The sequence below is a fragment of the Pseudomyrmex gracilis genome, unplaced genomic scaffold, assembly GCF_002006095.1.
Source record: "Pseudomyrmex gracilis isolate BER0280 unplaced genomic scaffold, ASM200609v1 scaffold_533, whole genome shotgun sequence".
NCBI lineage: Eukaryota > Metazoa > Arthropoda > Insecta > Hymenoptera > Formicidae > Pseudomyrmex > Pseudomyrmex gracilis.
In genome coordinates this window covers 52,361-71,306 of record NW_018021117.1, presented here as the reverse complement: position 1 = coordinate 71,306, position 18,946 = coordinate 52,361, and the positions used below count along the sequence as shown (strand labels likewise).

At 37.7% G+C, this 18,946-nt stretch overlaps 3 protein-coding genes across 9 annotated transcripts in view; 2 read left to right on the top strand and 1 right to left on the bottom strand.

The window, feature by feature from the left end:
- The first annotated feature begins 97 nt into the window (after positions 1–97).
- On the top strand, positions 98–2,645 carry LOC109860984 (ATP-binding cassette sub-family B member 10, mitochondrial). 4 transcript variants are annotated; one of them, XM_020440422.1, is made up of 4 exons: positions 98–197; positions 294–988; positions 1,112–2,220; positions 2,300–2,645. In XM_020440422.1, the coding sequence occupies exons 2-4, from the start codon at positions 394–396 to the stop codon at positions 2,558–2,560; spliced, it is 1,965 nt and encodes a 654-aa protein (XP_020296011.1). In that variant the 5' UTR covers positions 98–197; positions 294–393; the 3' UTR covers positions 2,561–2,645. The 4 variants fall into 4 exon arrangements, with proteins under 4 accessions (XP_020296011.1, XP_020296012.1, XP_020296013.1 ...); XM_020440423.1 differs by having other exon boundaries at positions 273–988; XM_020440424.1 differs by having other exon boundaries at positions 99–197; positions 276–988.
- Positions 2,646–3,229: 584 nt separating this feature from the next.
- LOC109860989 (serine/threonine-protein phosphatase 4 regulatory subunit 2) lies at positions 3,230–7,111 on the bottom strand. The gene has a single exon (XM_020440434.1). The coding sequence runs from the start codon at positions 6,908–6,910 to the stop codon at positions 4,643–4,645; it is 2,268 nt and encodes a 755-aa protein (XP_020296023.1). The 5' UTR covers positions 6,911–7,111; the 3' UTR covers positions 3,230–4,642.
- A 242-nt stretch (positions 7,112–7,353) lies between these two features.
- The window catches only part of LOC109860991 (transcriptional regulator ATRX-like), a 13,542-nt gene continuing 1,949 nt past the window's right edge, over positions 7,354–18,946 (top strand). Inside the window, exons 1-20 of one of the 4 annotated variants that reach the window (XM_020440436.1) lie at positions 7,354–7,703; positions 7,849–7,903; positions 8,102–8,214; positions 8,332–8,454; positions 8,584–8,714; positions 9,862–12,687; positions 13,746–14,083; positions 14,277–14,395; positions 14,676–14,809; positions 14,903–15,121; positions 15,219–15,441; positions 15,526–15,935; positions 16,082–16,377; positions 16,471–16,765; positions 16,888–17,168; positions 17,290–17,449; positions 17,518–17,865; positions 17,952–18,255; positions 18,348–18,563; positions 18,659–18,778. In XM_020440436.1, the coding sequence (XP_020296025.1) occupies positions 7,692–7,703; positions 7,849–7,903; positions 8,102–8,214; positions 8,332–8,454; positions 8,584–8,714; positions 9,862–12,687; positions 13,746–14,083; positions 14,277–14,395; positions 14,676–14,809; positions 14,903–15,121; positions 15,219–15,441; positions 15,526–15,935; positions 16,082–16,377; positions 16,471–16,765; positions 16,888–17,168; positions 17,290–17,449; positions 17,518–17,865; positions 17,952–18,255; positions 18,348–18,563; positions 18,659–18,778 (6,723 nt within the window). In that variant the 5' untranslated portion in view covers positions 7,354–7,691. Of the gene's footprint in view, positions 7,704–7,848; positions 7,904–8,101; positions 8,215–8,331; positions 8,455–8,583; positions 8,715–9,121; positions 9,496–9,861; positions 12,688–13,745; positions 14,084–14,276; positions 14,396–14,675; positions 14,810–14,902; positions 15,122–15,218; positions 15,442–15,525; positions 15,936–16,081; positions 16,378–16,470; positions 16,766–16,887; positions 17,169–17,286; positions 17,450–17,517; positions 17,866–17,951; positions 18,256–18,347; positions 18,564–18,658; positions 18,779–18,946 lie in introns of those variants that run through there. The other 3 variants (XM_020440435.1, XM_020440438.1, XM_020440437.1) reach the window with 3 other exon arrangements.

The window sequence follows — 18,946 nt, the reverse complement described above, 5'->3', positions numbered from 1 at the left end:
CGAGATCTGCTACTTGCGTTTAATGTAGAACGGCCTTTGAGTTCCACTTTTGTGGAAATACGGCTAAAACCAGCGGCTGAAACCGTCGTAAAAAATTACAATAGGATGGCCGCTCTCAGGTTTCTCTCTGGTAGTATACCGTTAGGGTTAGAATCATGAAGGGAATGATTAATCAAAATTCAAAGCTGTTAGAAGAGGTTGCTTAGAAAATTACATAGTTCCCTACTACCGCAATTGATTTTTTTTTGTACGCGTAGTTATGATGACAATAGAAGTTTATGATTGTATTTTAGGTTAGCCTGGACTCCGAAGATTGACTCAAGGAACCATTCGGGATTGACAATTATTTATTATACACATGTTACATACTACATTAATCAGACAACGCATACTATGACGCTTCTTTGGAAATTATTGATCAATTCCGCTGTCGTTCGAAAACCAGGATACGGCAATACTGATATATCAAAAAAGTATTTGATTCCTCTATGCCTAAGGCAAACTACAAAAGTGTCTAAGGAAGGTCGTATGTTTATTGGATTAAGACATTATACAACCAATGCTATTAAAACTGACACTTCGTCAGCGAAGATTGTGCATTCTGTCCAAGTGAAAAAGAGCTCTGAATTGAAGAACTTGATTTTACTCGCCGTACCTGAAAAATGGACTCTAATAAAAGCTATTGCATTCTTGCTTGTATCATCCAGTGTCACAATGGCGGTTCCTTTTTGCCTCGGCAAAGTGATAGATGTTGTCAATACTGTGGAGAAGACAAACATGAAAGAAAACCTTAATCGATTAACTCTTGCTCTACTTGTAGTATTTGTCATAGGAGGTCTGAGCAACTTCAGCAGAGTTTACTTAATGTCTACTGCAGGACACAGAATCACACAGTCTCTGAGGAAAAAGGCATATACTGCTATTCTTCAACAGGAAACAGCGATGTTTGATAAAGAAAGTACAGGAGAACTAGTAGGAAGATTAAGTGGTAAGTAAATGTTACATATTTTGTTAAATTTAGTAACGTTAAAGTATATATATATATATATATATACATATAAATATCATGCTCAAAATTTTCTTCATTTTATTTTCTCTTGATTTATTTTAGGAGATACACAACTAATCAGTTCTGCTGTTACATCCAACATATCAGATGGCTTACGTTCTGCTATTATGGCTGTCACGGGTGTGTCAATGATGTTTTATGTGTCGCCGTCGCTTGCCTTGTTGGGTTTAGCTGTAGTACCGCCCGTTGCAATCGTCGCTGTTATGTGGGGACGCGTTTTGAAAAGAATTTCCAAGGATCTGCAGAGCAGTTTTGCGGTGCTTAATTCAACGGCGGAAGAAAAAATCAGCAATATTAGAACTGTCAAAGTGTTCGCGCAGGAAAAACGCGAAATAGATAGATACAACGACAAGCTGCAGGATGTTCTCAAGATGTGTTACAAAGAAAGTTTGTACAGAGGGATGTTCTTCGGCATGACCGGCCTCTCCGGTAACGCGATCGTTCTTTCGGTCCTTTACAACGGAGTGTTCATGGTTTCCAACTCCAGTATAACAATCGGAAGTTTAAGCGCCTTTCTGTTATACGCAGGATATGTGGGAGTGTCTCTGAACGGACTGTCTTCAGCATATAGCGAATTAAATAAAGCTCTGGGTGCGAATGCTCGCCTGTTCGAGTTTATTAATAGACAATCGCTCATTCCTATTGAGGGCGGACAAATTTTAGAAAAGGAATTGTCGGGGAACGTGACGTTCCGAAATGTTTTCTTCGCTTATCCAACGCGGGAAACAGTGGCCGTGTTGAAGGGATTTAATGTGAATATAGAAAAATGTTCCATGACAGCTATAGTCGGTTCCTCAGGCTCTGGCAAATCCACGATAGCATCGCTTTTGTTAAGGTTGTACGATCCTATTGAAGGATCGATACTTTTAGATAATCACGATCTCCGTTTACTCGATCCTACGTGGGTAAAATCACAAATTGGCGTCGTTTCTCAAGAACCAGTTCTCTTCAGCGGGTCAATAAGAGAAAATATACTGTACGGAGTGGAATACGCGACGGATTTCGAAGTGGAGGAAGCCGCGCGACTAGCACATGTGTTGGAGTTTACGGAAAAAATGACCGACGGATTAGACACGTTAGTGGGAGAAAGAGGCATTACACTCAGCGGCGGACAACGTCAGAGAGTTGCCATTGCTAGGGCATTAATAAAGGTAATTTATCAAGCGGAGTAAGAAACAATTGTTGAAAACAACAATTAGCATGCGTTATCCTTTATTTTTTTCTTTTTAGAAACCGAAAATTTTGATATTGGATGAAGCGACTAGTGCCTTAGACGCGGAAAGCGAGTATTTTGTTCAAAAAGCTTTAGAACACGCTATTCGCGGGAGGACCGTAATAACGATTGCGCACAGACTCAGTACAATAAAGAACGCTGATAAAATCGTGGTGCTCGACGGTGGAAAAGTAGCGGAAACCGGCACCTACGACGAGCTGATGAATTTGGAACACGGTCATTTCAAAAAATTAGTGAAACATCAAGCTTTTATGTAGAATAAATGTACAGAATGTCGTCGTATACAAATGAACAATTGTATAATTATTTATCGACTCGCAATTGTACATATATGTACATATGTATCATATAAATATATTTGTATGTATATTTTAAATATATAAATATCAAAAACTTAAAAAAACTTGACAGAAAAATTTTTTGCATCTGAACTGGAAATAAAAATAGGAGTGTGCGAGATGCATATATATATATCTATATATTTATACATATATAGTGTATATATATACATAATAGATATATTTTTTGTTTACATATCAAGTGCTGTACGCGTTTATTACTTTTATAGAAAGATACGTAACATTTTCGCGTAACATTTTATATAGTTATGAACGGCGAGGTATTTATGGATACAAACTATTATATCGTGGCAGCAATGTGATATCGATCTTATTTTTGTTCTTATTTTTTTATATTATATATATACATATATATATATATATATATATATATAACAAGGTCAGGTACATACTACGAATAAAACATATATCGACAATCCTTTTTATATATATTTTCTTATAAAATAATGTACAAGCTATATTGAAATATCCACATTCGTGTGTGTATGATTTGTTACTAAGTCTATATTTTATATATAATTTTTTTTAATCCTTAAATTAATGTATCCCATTCCTACAATATTTATCTAATAACGTTTTTTTTTTTTCCATAGATTCGCATCGAATCCGAATGAGCTCGAAAACACTTTGTGCAGATACGAATAAAGCGGTTTGAAACGATCCTAATAGATCTCTTACCACGTGTCCGATCAATAAGAATATAAATGTTAATAATTTGCGATGGAAGCTGTTTCGGGGATTTTTTGTTCCGATCAGAATCTGTAGACAATTTTAATGTCGAACTATTTCTTGTTCATTTTTGTTTTGGGTTTTTTTTAGCGTACATCAAACATAATATACGAGAAAGAGAATAATACTATATCTTTTGATCACAAAAAAGCTAATCACACTTAGGTACTTAAAATATCTTCCTACTCTTTTCTCTTCTGTTTTATATATATATATATATGTAATAATTATCATTGTAAAGAAATACGATTTTGTTTGACGACAAAGAAACTATAAAAGAAAAGTCTTGCAATAATTTCAATTGTAGATCGTACGTATGTGTGTCCGTCAATATACACGTATGTATACGGTCAAAATCAAACAAAATTTCATCGACGACTTTTTGAAGCAACATTGTTCCAACATTTCCAAGATGTTGTCACGTGTAAATATGTAGTTTTTTTCTCAATGTACATCCGATTAATCTCAAACACTCGTATCGTACTAAATAAAGTAAAACCGAATGATCCGAGATTTACAACAGAAACTTAGCATAAGGCCGTGAATATAAACGAAAATTTATCTTCCGTTTGTTTTCCAGTTATAAGGAGTTTCTACGTCTTCTCGGAATCTCTATTACTCTTTCGTACGCGTTATTATTTCAAAAACATAAATCATCAGATATATTTGTCCGATATGCAATATACACAGTTAGTATAGTTATAGGCACAACCTTATTCTAAGCAAGTATCTATGGTATATTTTTTTGTATAAATATCCATATTGAAATGCTTACCAAATTTGGCTTCTATACACAAGGTGGTATTTCGGTATTACAATTTTTTGGGGGGAAGGGGAAGGGAGAGTTTTTTCTTGTAGTAGGCAGTGTTCTTTTTTTTCTTTCTTTCTTCAAAGAGTTAGAAAATTCATTTGAATAAATCCCTTTATACAGACGTAGACGACGGCAAATTTTTTACTCAAACTAACGAAAAAACTGTCATAGCGTTGAAAATTTCGAAACAAGAGACTATTAATTTCGTTAAACTTAAATTCCATCCCTAATTGAGTGTTATGAAGAAATTAATACTCATACCACGTTTTTTTGTTTTTTTTTGTTTTTTGTTTTTTTTCAGAAGAATCTTGTCTATGCACAAAGATATTTATGTGCTGCCTCGTTTGACATCTTCAAAACAGATATCAAATATCAAGCCAGAAATTGAGAAAGGGAGACATGCAACATCACCACACATCACTTGATTAGATAAGTCAAGATTAACTCTTCGGCAAATCCTCCGTCGTTTCCTGTTCCATCGATTCGTCCTGCGTCGACAACGACTCCTCCTCTTCGACCTCCATCAGTTCCATTGGGTCTTGATCCTTTCGGCACTCTATTACAGAAGACTGATTCTCTTTTATACACGCCGTCGCCTGATTGCTTTCCATAGTTTCTAAATTATCATCTTGAACGCTTGTTCCCAATTTGTCCTCTTTCGGAGACGAACAATTGCCATTATCGAGATTCTCTGCCATCTCGACATTAGGCGTGACAAGATCGAGTTTTTCTATTACAGACATTACTTCTTTGGGTTTCTCTACGACGCTCATCGGTTCCGATTCCATGGATTCCACTAAAGCCGTTTTATCATTGGAAATTTCCGTCATTTTCAAGTTGTCCGAATTGATTTCAGGATCTCGCACTTCTTCTTGTCTATTATTGTTACTGGAAGATACAAGTCTGAGAATCTCGGAAGCTTTATCTGTTCCATCTGCGTTCTCGGTGTTTTGGTTTACAGACTGATCGTGTACGAAACTCTCTTTGGTAGAGACTGACTCTTCCTTGGAGAACGTGTCGATCTTCTCAGATTTAAATAAAGCTTCATTACTCGATACAATAACCGCAGTTGCGCCATCGTTCAATGTAATTGTACTATCTTTCTTCGCGACGGACTGAGAATCCACAGATACTGCTGTTTTCGTATCTTCATCGCTCTTAGAATGCAAATTCTCTTCATTTATCTCTTCGAGAATCGATGTTGTCTCCTCCTCCGATTTGTCCGAAATTCTTTCCTCAGCAACACTTCCGACGTTATTCGCCAAAGTGTCGGATCTCATCTCAGCATCGGTTTGTAACAAACTTTCATTCAATCTACTCTCGTCGCGAGACATCTCGTCCGAGTGAATGTATTCGGAGTTTGTCTTGGTCGATGTGCTTTCCTCGCTCTTCACGGAATGTTCAATTCCCTCTTCCGGATTGTCCGCCGTTGATGAATCTGATGATTTCTCGTCAGACTTGTCCAAGCACTTGTCGCCATCGTCGCTTTCGTAACGTTTTGCCTGAAAAGCAGCCTGTAATTTACGCGTGGTATCTGTTGTCAACGGTATTACCGTCGCTACTACTGTTACCGTCGTGGTCGATGCTGATGTTGAAGTTGTCGATGGTGTTGTCGTTGTGGCTGTTGTTGTGGTCATAGCTGTTGTCGCGACGGTCGCCAGCTTCGTCGCTTCGACATCTTCGTTTTCCAGCTCTAAATTGCTTTGCGAATTAGTGTTTTCGTTTATAATCGCCTCGGTTACATTGGTATTACCAACGGAAGTGTCGCTGGAAACAGTCGCAACAGTCGGCAGACTGTGCACTACCAAACCAGCTGGTACGGTCGATACTGGCTCATGTGTCTGCGAAGCTAAGTGCGATATCGTGGAAAAGTCTGAAGCAGTGGAGGCGTAACTAGGTGCAGCAATCTCTGTTCTTGAGACAGCTTGTTCCAACTTCTCTCGACTATTCTCATCTGCGCTGAATACGTTTTTAGCCAGAGGAGAACCCGCAGTGGGCATGACACTGCTGTGAAGCAGCGGTGGTTCATTTTCTACAGTGTGCACACTGATAGTGACAGTGGAATTGCAATCCTTCTCCCAGTACTCCATTTCAACATCCTGAGAGGTCTGTTGCACCGGCTGTGTGGTCTGTGAGGACTGGGACAGTGCTTGCGTTGCCAGTGGCTGTGACTGCGAGGGTGATGGTGACGGTGGTGGCGGTGGCGGCTGCTGCTGAGTGATCGAGGCGGTGTCCTCTTCGACGGATCCGTTCATCATGCCGTCGCCGGTTTCACCGCGTCTCGCTATTGGTCCGGGTTCCCGCGTCGAGACAACCAGAATGTTCTTCTCGATGGCGCGCATAAACTTGTCGACGCGATTGTACTCCTTGCGCGGGGCAGTCAGCAACTCGCATATTCGTTGCACTGTGAACGGCGCGTTGGCGAACGACTCCAATCTCTCGAGAAGATTACTCTTCATCGTGTCGTAGTTGAAGTGCTCGACGTTCGGACAGGGCGCGAGTTCCAGAGTAGGGCAGTTCTCGTAAAAATCCGTCATCACGCGAGTGAGCTTTTCCCGGAATAGCGTCTTGATCAACGACCACTGATACACGGGATCGCCCGTTTTCGCGACCCAGCACAGATAGTCCTCCAGCTCCTGCGGTATCACCGTCGGACGCATCTTCTGGAACTCGTCGAGCGCTTGCAACACCTCCTCCAAATTATCCATCTTCCGCAACCGCCACCGCACAACCTCCGCCAACCGATTTACCTCGCGTTTTCGACCAACTGTTTCGATTGTCTATGTTACCTGATACGTAGCGTAATTTCAAGAAATTCCAAGAAAAGAGTTTTACGTCACGAAAAACAACCAAAGGACCAAAAACGTAAACTAGCAAACACGCCGGCCACAAAACAGCAACAATGAGAACGACAGGAGGGAGAATCGCAATGCTGCCAACTGAATAAGGTTATTAATTTTCGACGGTCGCTCCGGTTTTTTATTGGCTGGTGAGTCATTAAATTAATGGTTCAATTTTCAACGGATCGCAACTGACACTACGAAATAAATTTGATTGGTTGGTTTGGTGCACCGTGAACGCGCACGCGCCAATTCCGCGATATACATGTATGTACAAACATATGTACATGTGGTACTTATGTGGATGTGTATATTGCGGCGGCCAATTGTACGAGGAAAACTCGGTAAAACTCGCGTGCGCAAAGAAGAGTGCATCGCGTGCGCCGAACGCGATTTTTTTTTTTAGTCTACTAACTGATAATACATAGAATAGTTGTGAAGAATATATATTCGAAATTCTGGATGTTTGCATAGAACTCGTATCGTACTTGAGTCTTAAACAACGTAAAATGGCCGCAGTACACTGTTTTTATCAAACGTTTTGATTAAACTTGTGCAGTTCGTACGCGTATTTGCATGTATGGTTTTCTCTGTCGTTGTTTGTTAGTTCGATTAACTGTTAACTATTAGACGCCAATCGATTGCAATCATGTCATCAAAGGTGAGAATGATACACTACTAACTTTGCATTTTTGCGTTATCATATACATATATTGGCAGAATTTGATCAGGTAATCCAAAGAGATGAGGAAAACAACCGGTGTAATGTTGGCTTTATGTGTATTACATTTGTGTTGAATTTTCAGAGAAAAATTAAAATTACGGAGCAAGAGATGAATTACCGGAAAAAACATTTTCATGGTAAGTTGAAAAAAAAAAAAAAAAAAAAAAACATGTAATTTGTGCGTCATGTTTTTCTAGAATTAAAATACAAGTAATGTCAGTGTATCTTAGTAAGTCAAGTGTATATGTAATAATAAGTCTGTATAACAAATAAATTGGTTTTACATAAAAAGTTTTAGTTTAAAATATCACATTTTGTGTATGTTGTACTTATAGAGATTAGAATTGCTAAAACAAGATTGCTAGTATGCACTTCCTGTGGCAATGAGTTAAAAGTTGAAATGGATCGAGTCTTTTCTCATTCAGTGATGGGAATATTGCAGTGCAAGGTAATATATATGACAGACAGATATGTAGTTTTCTTAAATCTTTGTTATATGCATGTATTTTAAGATTTGTGGATTATAATAAATTTTATATATTTTAAATCTTTTTTTTTTGTACAGACATGCTGGGATTACTTTAATGAGGTGCATAACAAATCTGAAGGAAAATATTGCTATATATGTGGCCATAATAAAAAATTATACGAATGTGGTGATAAAAATTGTGATTCCTCATTTTGTAAGGTAAATTCAATTGATTCACCTAATTTATTTACATGTTTTTATTAAATCTTTAATTTAAAAAATGAATTTTTACTCTATTCTTTGATAGACTTAGATTCTTGCTGTTGTCAATTCTTGTTTGTTTTTTAGGGATGTTTGAAAAGGAACGTGAATCGAGAACTGTTGAATGCGGCAGACGATGATTGGAAATGTTGTATATGTAATCCTAAACCATTTTGGGAGCTGAGAGCTGTGTGTTCTACTGTAATGGATAGTATTGTGTAAGTAAAATTTTATAAACTAAATTGTGTAATAGATATAATTTTGTTTCTATTTTTATGGCTGTTTTTTATAATGTGTATGGAATGTAAATATATATACATATATATATATATATATATATATATGTATGTATGTATGTATGTATGTATGTATATCATTTGTTATATATTGGATTCCCGGTTTACGCGGAAATTTGCAACTTCCGATTCCGGTTGTAAGGTCTGTTCTACAATACAGTCGTAAGCTGTAAGTCATAAGAAATTGACCAATCACAATCGATTATTCTTCTGTGATTTGTTTGTAATTGGTCAATTTCTCACGACTAACAGCTTACGACTGTATTGTAGAACAGGACCTCGATTCTTGAACAATTTGCGCATACAAAAGTCTATAGTACATGTGACATTAACAGTATAGTTTCGTATACGAAAGTTTTTCAAGGATTAAGGCTCAGAGCCTTCCAACTCGCGCACGACGTGCGGTTTACGGCATAAGATTTCTATGCAGTCACGTGATCAGTTGGAAGGCTCTGTCGTAGAACAGGCCTAATCCGCGTAAACAGTGTAGGTTGGTAGTACGAGATTTTTTTTGGAGGTTAGAGTGCTCTAAAACTCTAGTTTCGGTCACGTATAATATAGAGTTTCGGTACTTACGCATGCTGCGCACGCGTGTTTGAACTGCGTAAATTGGGGATTGCGTAAAAAAAAGAAACTGGCGTCGGGCCTTAATAGTCACGTAAACCCGCGTAAAATGAGTCCCGTATAAACCAGGAATCTAATTGTATGTAATAAAGATAGAAACTTTTCACTAATTTACTTAGATGTCTAAAAGTCGCATGTGTCAATGAAGTTAAACTTCTCACATAGCATGTGCTTTAATGATTGATGCTGTTAGTCCGTTCTGTTCTAATATAATATATTGTTAGAAGAAAACTGGTAGGACGCAAATACATGTAAAGAGCAAGACATGTGAAAGAAAGAGAAGAGCAAAATAAAGTCTATCGCATTTATCGCTACAGGACTGGCTGACAGATACTAAACTGTTTGATAACGACGATATTAAAGAAGAACGAGAGACATGCATGTGTATACTTTCGCGTACGGAAGAGGAGATAAATACATATGAGGAATGGATCTTCTGTTTCAGAAAAACTAACAGGAAAAGCAAGATGAATAAACGCACTCTGCCATCACAGAAACTACGATTACAAAAATCACAAGAGATAAGAAAGACTCTGGCGGTTTTGTGTGATGACGATGATACCGATTCGAGTGGAAGTGCATTTGTCGCTACGAGAATGGCACAGAAAACAAATAATACAAGCTGTCAAATAAAACAAAAGACCAGTTCTGTTCCGCCCAAACAATTAGTAGAAGTTGAAACGAGTTCTTCCGATTGTTCAATAATAAGCGAGAAGTTGGCTACTTCGCACAAACAGAGTGCATTTAAGAACGGAAGAGATACAAAATCGATTAAACGAAAGGAACAGGATTCCAGTTCTTCGGAGGAAGAGACCGCATCGAAATCGACTGTGAGAGATAAAATTGCGTCTAAGCAAAGACACGCAATCAAGTCCAATGTTAGGATCGAAAAAGAGGTGAAAAATAAAATAAATAAACGCAGTTGCACTGAATCTTCCGACAGTGAGTCTGAGGAGAATAATTCCACGAACAAGATATCAAATGCGCGCAAAGGTCTTCCAAAGAATACTGTCTATCAAGACAAAAAAAGAGAAATTAAATCTTCCAATAAAAAGACTAAAGCCAGAGCGAAAAAACATTTGGAGTCGACGAGCGAATCTGAGGACGAAGATGTCGAATACAAAAGGAAACAAAGCACTGGTAAAAGTCGCGTTAGGGTTCAGAACGATGAAGAGTCGGATGACAGTTCCGGCAAAGAATTTCAGAAGGAAAAGCTTCAGAAAGTACATCGTAGTAAATTCTCTCTGAAAAACTCGACGGATTTGGAAGTGGATTACACGAAGACACCGGTTTTAGGAAACAACACGAACAATATCAATGAGGAATCCTGTCAAAATCTCGACGACGCAAAACAGATTATAATAGAGTGTAAAAAGATGTGTTCGAACTTCAAAATGCACATAGAAGCTTTGGAGCTGCAATATAAGAACAAGGATGATGAACGGCTTATATTGAAGACCGTGGAGAAAATGAGTAAATTAAAACAGATAATAGATAGAAAATATACGGATTTGACGACTATTTATCAGTCGTGGAAGAATCCGTCCGCGAAGAAACCGCAGAAAAAGTCCACGCGAGAGAATCTCACGGAAAGCGAAGAATCTTCGGAGAAATCGAATGAAGAACGTGTAGCGGTTGAGAATAAACCTTCTATTGCCATGAACGAACAAGAAGAGAATACCAATGTTTCCGAATGCGACAGCGATCAGATATTTTCGGCGGACGAATCGAGATCGTTGCAGAAGAAGCGAGTGGTTGAAAACGAGATGAATACGCCTTCACGTGCGGAGGATAATCCAAACGGCGTTGATGCTGAGACTGATAGCGAGGATATATCGTTGACGTATAAGGATCGTGACGATGAGACTCACGCAGATTCGCGAGATGCTTCAATCACCACATCGACAGCGTTGGACACTTCAAAGAAAATTAATACACAATCGGTTGAACAATCAGAAAATGTCGAAAATCAAAATAACAAAGACTGTTCGGCAGATGCAAATACCGAGTCTGACGATAAAAGAACAACGCCCGTCGCTGAGACTTCCAATAGCGAAGTCGAATGTTCTCCTTTGAGAAGTGGTGTGAAAAGTATAACGTTGCAAAATGGCAAACAAGTTTTCGCAAATGAAGAGCACGTTCTTAATACATCGGCGGATATATTCGAAACATCTTGCGAGGTTGTCGAGGATGCGGAAGAGGTGGAAAACAAAACGACAGAAACACCAGAGAGAAATGATGCGGAAACAGATCGTAACAAAGAGATTTCTTCATCGGAAACATGTAATAAAAAATCTTCATCTGAAATCAAATCTTCGAATAAAGAAGCTGCTTTGCTAAATGAAATTCCAAGTGAAGAAACCAAAACATCTTCATCTTGTTATACCGAGAAAAACGAGAAAGATGTGTCGGACAAAAACACTCAACTAGTTAACAAAAAGACTGACAATAACTCGAAAAACACTGACGCGTCAAGCAGAAAAAAAGTCAATAACGACGAATTTCCCGACGATTCTGAGGCATTAGCGAAGAAAAATTTGCTAGAATCAGATTCTGATTCGTTGGAAAATGCATCTTCAAATACAGAGATTAATACCGCACCTGAGGATATGATAAAAGACTTTATCGATCAGATCAGGAAGGAGAAAGAAACGAAACATAAAAACTCCGATGACGACGACAGCGATACCAGTACGATAATCTTATCGCCCACCAAGAAACGAATGAGTGCGGCGAAGGAAGCTGATACTGAAGTTACATCTCAAGCTGAGCGAGACAATTCGCCGATTAACAAGTCGAACGAATCGATTTCCTTGGACGAGGACGCCATAAAGGAACAAGCTGCAAAGAAAGAACTTTTGAAAGCCAGTACCGACGAGTCTGAGACCGCCGAATCGTCGTGTGATTCGCAAGAAGTGATTCAGAAAAGCGAATTATCTTCTTCTGCCGAGAATATAAAGGCAAAAAAAGCACTTCTGGCTTCCAATAGTGAAAACTCTAGTGTCGAACTAGCGTCGGAAACGGAGACACGTGTTTCGAAGAATTTGAAACGCACTCACGAGCCCGACAGCGACGCGGAATCAACGAATGTCAGAACGAACAAAAAGCGATTGAAATTCGAGAAACATCGTTATTACAAAAACAACGATGACGAGAAATTACGAATGTCATGTGAAGTTCGTTTAGTACGATTAAGCGAGAGAGTGCTTAAACGTCACTCCCGCGCGTTACAAAAATCAAGAGAATATCTGGAACAAAAGGCACTCAAAAGGTATAAAAAACTTTCTCTTAAACCTTTATCTATCGTCTTACATCGCTTGAAGTAATTTACATACACAAAGTTTGACTTAAATGTGTGTTAACACAATTTATGTATTATAAAGATTTTACGACATGATGTAAAGGTCACGTTAGAAATACAATTCAATTTTTAACTGTGAGAAATTCCGAAATTATACTGATTATTAAAGTAAAACCAATCGAACTTGCAGATTACAGAAATGTTGTAATACAACTGTAGAGCAGTTTTTTTTTTGAACATAGAATATTGTTGTGTTAGCTAGCTGTTTGAGTTTTGTTTTTTTTTTTTTTATCACTCGGGAATGGTTAACGTGTTTTGTCTCGCTGTATAGCAGTGTCGTGCATAAGTTTGATATCGCAAGAAATTGAACGTAGACTGTATTCAGGAGAATCTAGCGCTTTGTGTTTATTACCTGCGATTAACCTATTCTATGTATGCAAATGTGAAAGCATATGCCGATGACGACCATTAGTCACAAAGTGCTTACTAAGCTTGTTCACTCAGTACATTGCGAACTAAAGATTACTTTCCATCTTTGTATTATAAAAATTTCTGTAATTTGTTGTCAAAAAACGTCAAAATAGAAAAATGTCTTACTTCAAATGTAGTGTCACAAATAAATAGTATAATTTTACAATATACATTATTGATCACACATTGTGAATTTTTTACTGCACATTAATACGCAAAATTTAAATCAATTTTCTTCGTTTTGTTGCGATAAAGGTTAATTGTCATGATTGTACTCGAGATTTAAATGAAATAAAATGTAATGAAATTTAAATCGAAAATTTTGATGGTTCAAATGTACTGAAAAATAATGACATTTATTGCGTCAATACATGTGTTACGGTTGCGATATATTATATATCTTTCATTTTTTGTAAAGAACGTCATTGTAAACTTAATTGTTTTACACAGTTTTGCTTCATGCAAAGAAATTTTTATTTTTTGATCAATAAATTGTTTGTAGTAAATTCACTGTAGTTATTATCCAAAGTACCTTATTTCCATATTGTCCTTTACAGTCTTACTAATTTGGCTAAGCTCGAAAAGAAACGCAAGAACAAAACGGGAGTAGATTCTAACACGTCAACGGATGAAGATGGTGATGCATTATCAACCGCAAAAAGCTCGAATAAACAGCAAACAGAAAAACAAACATCTAAGGAAGAGTCTTTGATGGACTACTTAAAACAAATAGAAAACGGTGAAGTTTCGATAACTGCAGAAACTGATTCCATTTCTGACGAATTGATTCAAGTAAACGGTATAGTCGATCAGCCAGTATCTAACGAAGCTTTACTCTCAGAAGCAAATAGAATCGCGAAAGAGAATCTGTTAAACTCACCTGATTCATACTCTGGTAAGCAACTCTGCTCGCTAAAAATAGAAAATAATTATTATCACGCATGAAATTCCTCTCAAAGAAAGGAAATGTTCAAAGCATGTATCATTTTTTTTTTTTTTTTTTTTTNTTTATTTAAAAATCAAATATTTATGCGGCGCAAAAAAGATTGTTTTCTGAAGTAGATATTTTGTTATTTACATTCTTCTAGAAAAAGAAGTGGAAAGTGACAATGATAATAAAAGTAATGATGATGAAGATGGGAAAACCGGTGATAAACAAACTAAACGTCTGAAGAAATCTGAAGAGGATACTTCAAAAGAAGATAGTGTAAGAAATTTTCTAACGATTCCTAATGTGTAAAAATCGTAGTCTGAAGAAAACGAAGAGTGCGGGCCAAAGAAAACTTTCTACTTTATTTTGGAATTGACCGATTAAGTGATATTTTTAACAAAATACATAGGAGCATAGACTAGTTTTCACAATCCACGTAGTATACAAATAACAATTGAGTTTTGTTTGAAATATAAAGATAGAATTTATTGTATTTTGAATCTATTATCAGATATGTGCAATGAGAAAGGAAAGGAATGTAATTCTCTTGTTTTAGGATAAGAAAGAAAAAAGTAGTTGGAGACGAGATAAACTATTGACAATGAGATTCTCTGACAGTGATTCCGAGGCTGAAAAAGAAAAATGGAAAAAGAAACAAGAGAAAACGGCGGAGAGCCTGGATAAGGATAAGTAAGTGTGTTTTATCTCATTTCTTAAATAAAAAATCAATAAGCAATTTTTGTAATTTTTAATCTTCAATTAAAAATCTTTAATCGTTTTCAGTAATTCCGAAAACGAGGAAACTCGCCGCAAAATGAAGAAGAAGAAGAACAAGAGGCGGAGGATTCTGGATTCTGATTCGGATGTCATACTGACGGACTGTAGTTCAGATTCGGATTCCGACACTTCGGAACAAAATGACAAGAAAGACAAGGATAAACAAAGAAAACACAAACGCGGCAGCGTTTCCTTAGATTCGGATTCTTCGCTCGAGGAGAAAAAGTAAATTGACCGAAATTTAGATTTATTGAATTATTTCCTGTTCAATTTTAATTTGTGTCTACAACGTTTTGTAATGTCGCATTTTAACTTGCTGCAGACCGAAAGTGAAACGGAAACGAATCAAGAAAATGGCATCCGACAGCGACAGCAGTGACAGCAGTGTCGAGGAGCTGAAGAATTCACAGGGATCCACACCTGGTAAAAGTGGTCGAAAAAATATTCGAAAAGTTCTCAAGGACAAACAAGTGGCGGAAGACACGAAACTGGCCGCCAAGGAAGAAGAGGAGAGACTTAAGCGTATCGCCGAGCGCCAATCTCTGGTGCGTTTCTCGCGAGACTATTATTGTTTATTATTGACGCGTACACGTCGAACAAACACACTATCTTGTTTTTTCTTATCTTAGTACAATAATATGTACGAAATGAGGCTTGCGGGCGAAGAGAAAGTGGATAAGCTGGTTTTGGACTTCAATACCGAGACGAAAGAGGAGCTCGTTACCGTACATGAGGAATTGGTGAAGCGACTGAAGCCGCATCAGGCGGAGGGCATCAAATTCATGTGGGATGCTTGTTTCGAGTCTCTCGAAAGAACAAAGACCACATCGGGATCCGGATGTATTATCGCGCATTGTATGGGTCTGGGAAAGACGTTGCAAATAATCGCTCTTACGCATACACTTCTGACACACGAAGAAACAGGTATTAAAACTGTTCTGGTAGTTTGTCCTCTGAGCACAGTGCTTAATTGGCGACAAGAATACGAAACGTGGCTGAAAGACTTGAACGAGGACGTTGATGTGTACGAATTAACGAGGTGAGCAGAATACTCGGATTTTTTTATCAGTCTATTATTTTTGTTTAAAGTCTTTATTTAGGTGTTACCGCTCACAGTTTATGAATTTGACAAGTGATTCTGATTGCAAATAAAAATGTTTTGAATCAGCAGAATTCTTTCCCCAGGTTTAAAAAGAATTTCGAAAGAAAATGTCAGCTTCAGCATTGGCAAAGAACCGGCGGTGTGATGATCATCGGTTACGAGATGTTCCGTAATCTTTCGACCGCGAGCAGAGTGCGCAAAAACATGAAGGAAGCGATTCAACAATGCTTGATCGATCCAGGCGCGGATCTGATCGTCTGTGATGAGGGCCACTTGTTGAAGAACGAAGACACCGCGTTGAGCAAAAGCATGAGAAAAGTGAGAACCAGGAGACGCATAGTGCTTACCGGAACGCCGTTGCAAAATAACTTGATAGAATGTGAGTGTAATTTGTAGAAATAATTTTTGTATTTAATTACGTAAGTAAGTTTTTGAATTAATATCTTTTTTTTTTCAACTTTGTTACACGCAGATCACTGCATGGTACAGTTTGTGAAACCGAATCTATTAGGTACGAAAAAGGAATTTATGAACAGATTTGTAAATCCAATAACAAACGGTCAATTTGACAATTCCACGGAATACGACGTCAAATTAATGAAGAAACGCGCGCACGTACTGCACAAAATGTTAGAGGGCAGTGTGCAAAGATTCGATTATTCTGTGCTTACGCCGTTTTTACCTCCTAAGCAGGAATACGTTATTTTTGTCAGACTGACAGATCCGCAAATAAACATGTATCGATTTTATTTGGATAATTTCGCAAGGTATTATAGCCACAGAAATTTCACATCTTATATTTTTTCTACTCAAGTATCTCTTAAGATATTGTGATTATTTTTCATTTACAAATACATTTGGATACTCTTGTTTTTTTTTGTTTTTTTAGAAAAAACAAAAATTCTGGTGCAGGAGGAACTCTCTTTGCGGACTTTCAGGCGTTACAAAGGATTTGGACGCATCCTATAGTGTTGCGTTTGAACGCGGAGAAAGTAGAAAAGAAAAGAATGCGCGAGTCGGAAAACGATTCGGAAGGTTCGCTGAAAGATTTTATCAACGATGACACTACCGATGTTGACAGCAGCAGCGATTCGAGCAGCGACAGCGAAGTTCAAGCTCTTGATGATGTGAAAAAGAACGTCAAACGTAGAACAAGAAATAATCCTGACGGTAAGTTTTCACAACAAGAAGAAGAAATGCACTTAAATTATATAAATTAATAAATAAGATATTCATTAATTAATGAGATGATAAAAATATCAAACTAATAAACAAAATTGACTTTTAGTAGAGGAACCGGAAGAAGAGGTTAAAGAAGAGCCCGAGGAAGAGAGAGCAGAATGGTGGACAACGTTTGTGGAACCTGAGCATTTTGAAGATCTAAAAGTGTCCTCCAAACTGTTACTTCTTTTCGGAATTTTAAAGGAATGCGAACAGATCGGCGATAAAGTGTATGTGTTTAGTGTGTGATTGGAATAAATAACCAGATTCGTTTAATCGATTGTTTATTATTCGACAGGCTCGTGTTCTCGCAGTCTCTGTACTCTCTCACTTTAATCGAGGAGTTTCTCAGAAGAATAGACGATCAAACTCAGAACAATACATCTCTGGACACGCTGGATAATCATACTGGAAGCTGGTCTTTGGGCCTGGATTACTTTCGCCTGGACGGTCAGACATCGGCTGAAAATCGAAGCAGGTGGTGCAAAATATTCAACAGGCCCACCAATACGAGAGCGAGGTTGTTCCTTATATCAACACGCGCGGGAGGACTGGGAATAAACTTGACCGCGGCGAACAGAGTGATTATATTCGACGCCAGTTGGAATCCTTCCCATGACGTACAGAGTATATTCCGCATATACAGGTACCTTCCTTTGACATTTCCGATTGTTGAGTGTAAATTGATCGTACGTTGTGCTTATCGATATACATGATTTAATTGTCGTTTAGGTTCGGTCAGAAGAAGCCGTGTTACGTGTACCGGTTTCTCGCGGCGGGAACAATGGAGGAAAAAATTTACAATCGTCAGGTGACGAAGCTCTCGCTCTCGTGCCGAGTTGTGGACGAGCAGCAGATCGAACGGCATTACAGCAATCAAAATCTAAACGAGTTGTACATGTTCGAGGCGTATCAGGATAACAAGGACAAACCCACGTTAAATCTCCCTAAGGATAGACTCTTGGCAGAGATATTCTTAAAGTACAAAGATGTCGTGGAGAATTACCACGAGCACGATTCTTTGTTGGAGAACAAGGTAAAAATTATTTCCTCATGTTGAAAATTAAGTTTTCGTATATTTACGAAAACTTAATTTACGTGATATGTTTAAATTTACACTTACAACAGGCTGAAGAAGAATTGGACGAGGAGGAACGAAAACAGGCTTGGTTGGAATACGAAGAGGAGAAGAAGGGAAAACCACCGCCTATGATGAATGCTCAGGCCAACAACTTATTGATGCAATATAACGCAATGATGAGCGCTGGACAGGCCGGCATGCTTCTTCAAAATAGGCAATCGAACTCGGAGTTGGAGGATATTTTTAAAATTATTCGTAACGATGTAGGAAATTTTGAACCCATAATTAAAGTGCATATATTTATTACAGATTTAGAAAATTTTTAATAAAGAATATTTATAATTTTGGACTGTTTTAGTATCCTAATTTGACACCGCATCAACAGAGGCTAATGGCAAGTCAAGTTTTAATAGACATGTATAATTATTGGGAGAAACAAGCTGCATTGTCTGTGAGAAACCCTCAAGGAAATTTGCAGGTGACAATTTATTTTGCATGTTTTTAAGTTACTTTTTTATTAAAGAATCTATTCCGGCTCTGTAGTTNCTAAACTAATAAATATATATTCGGTCATTGGAGCCATTCACTAGGTGTTGTGCGGAAATTATACGTGTATATATGTCCATATATACGTGTTCACATGTAA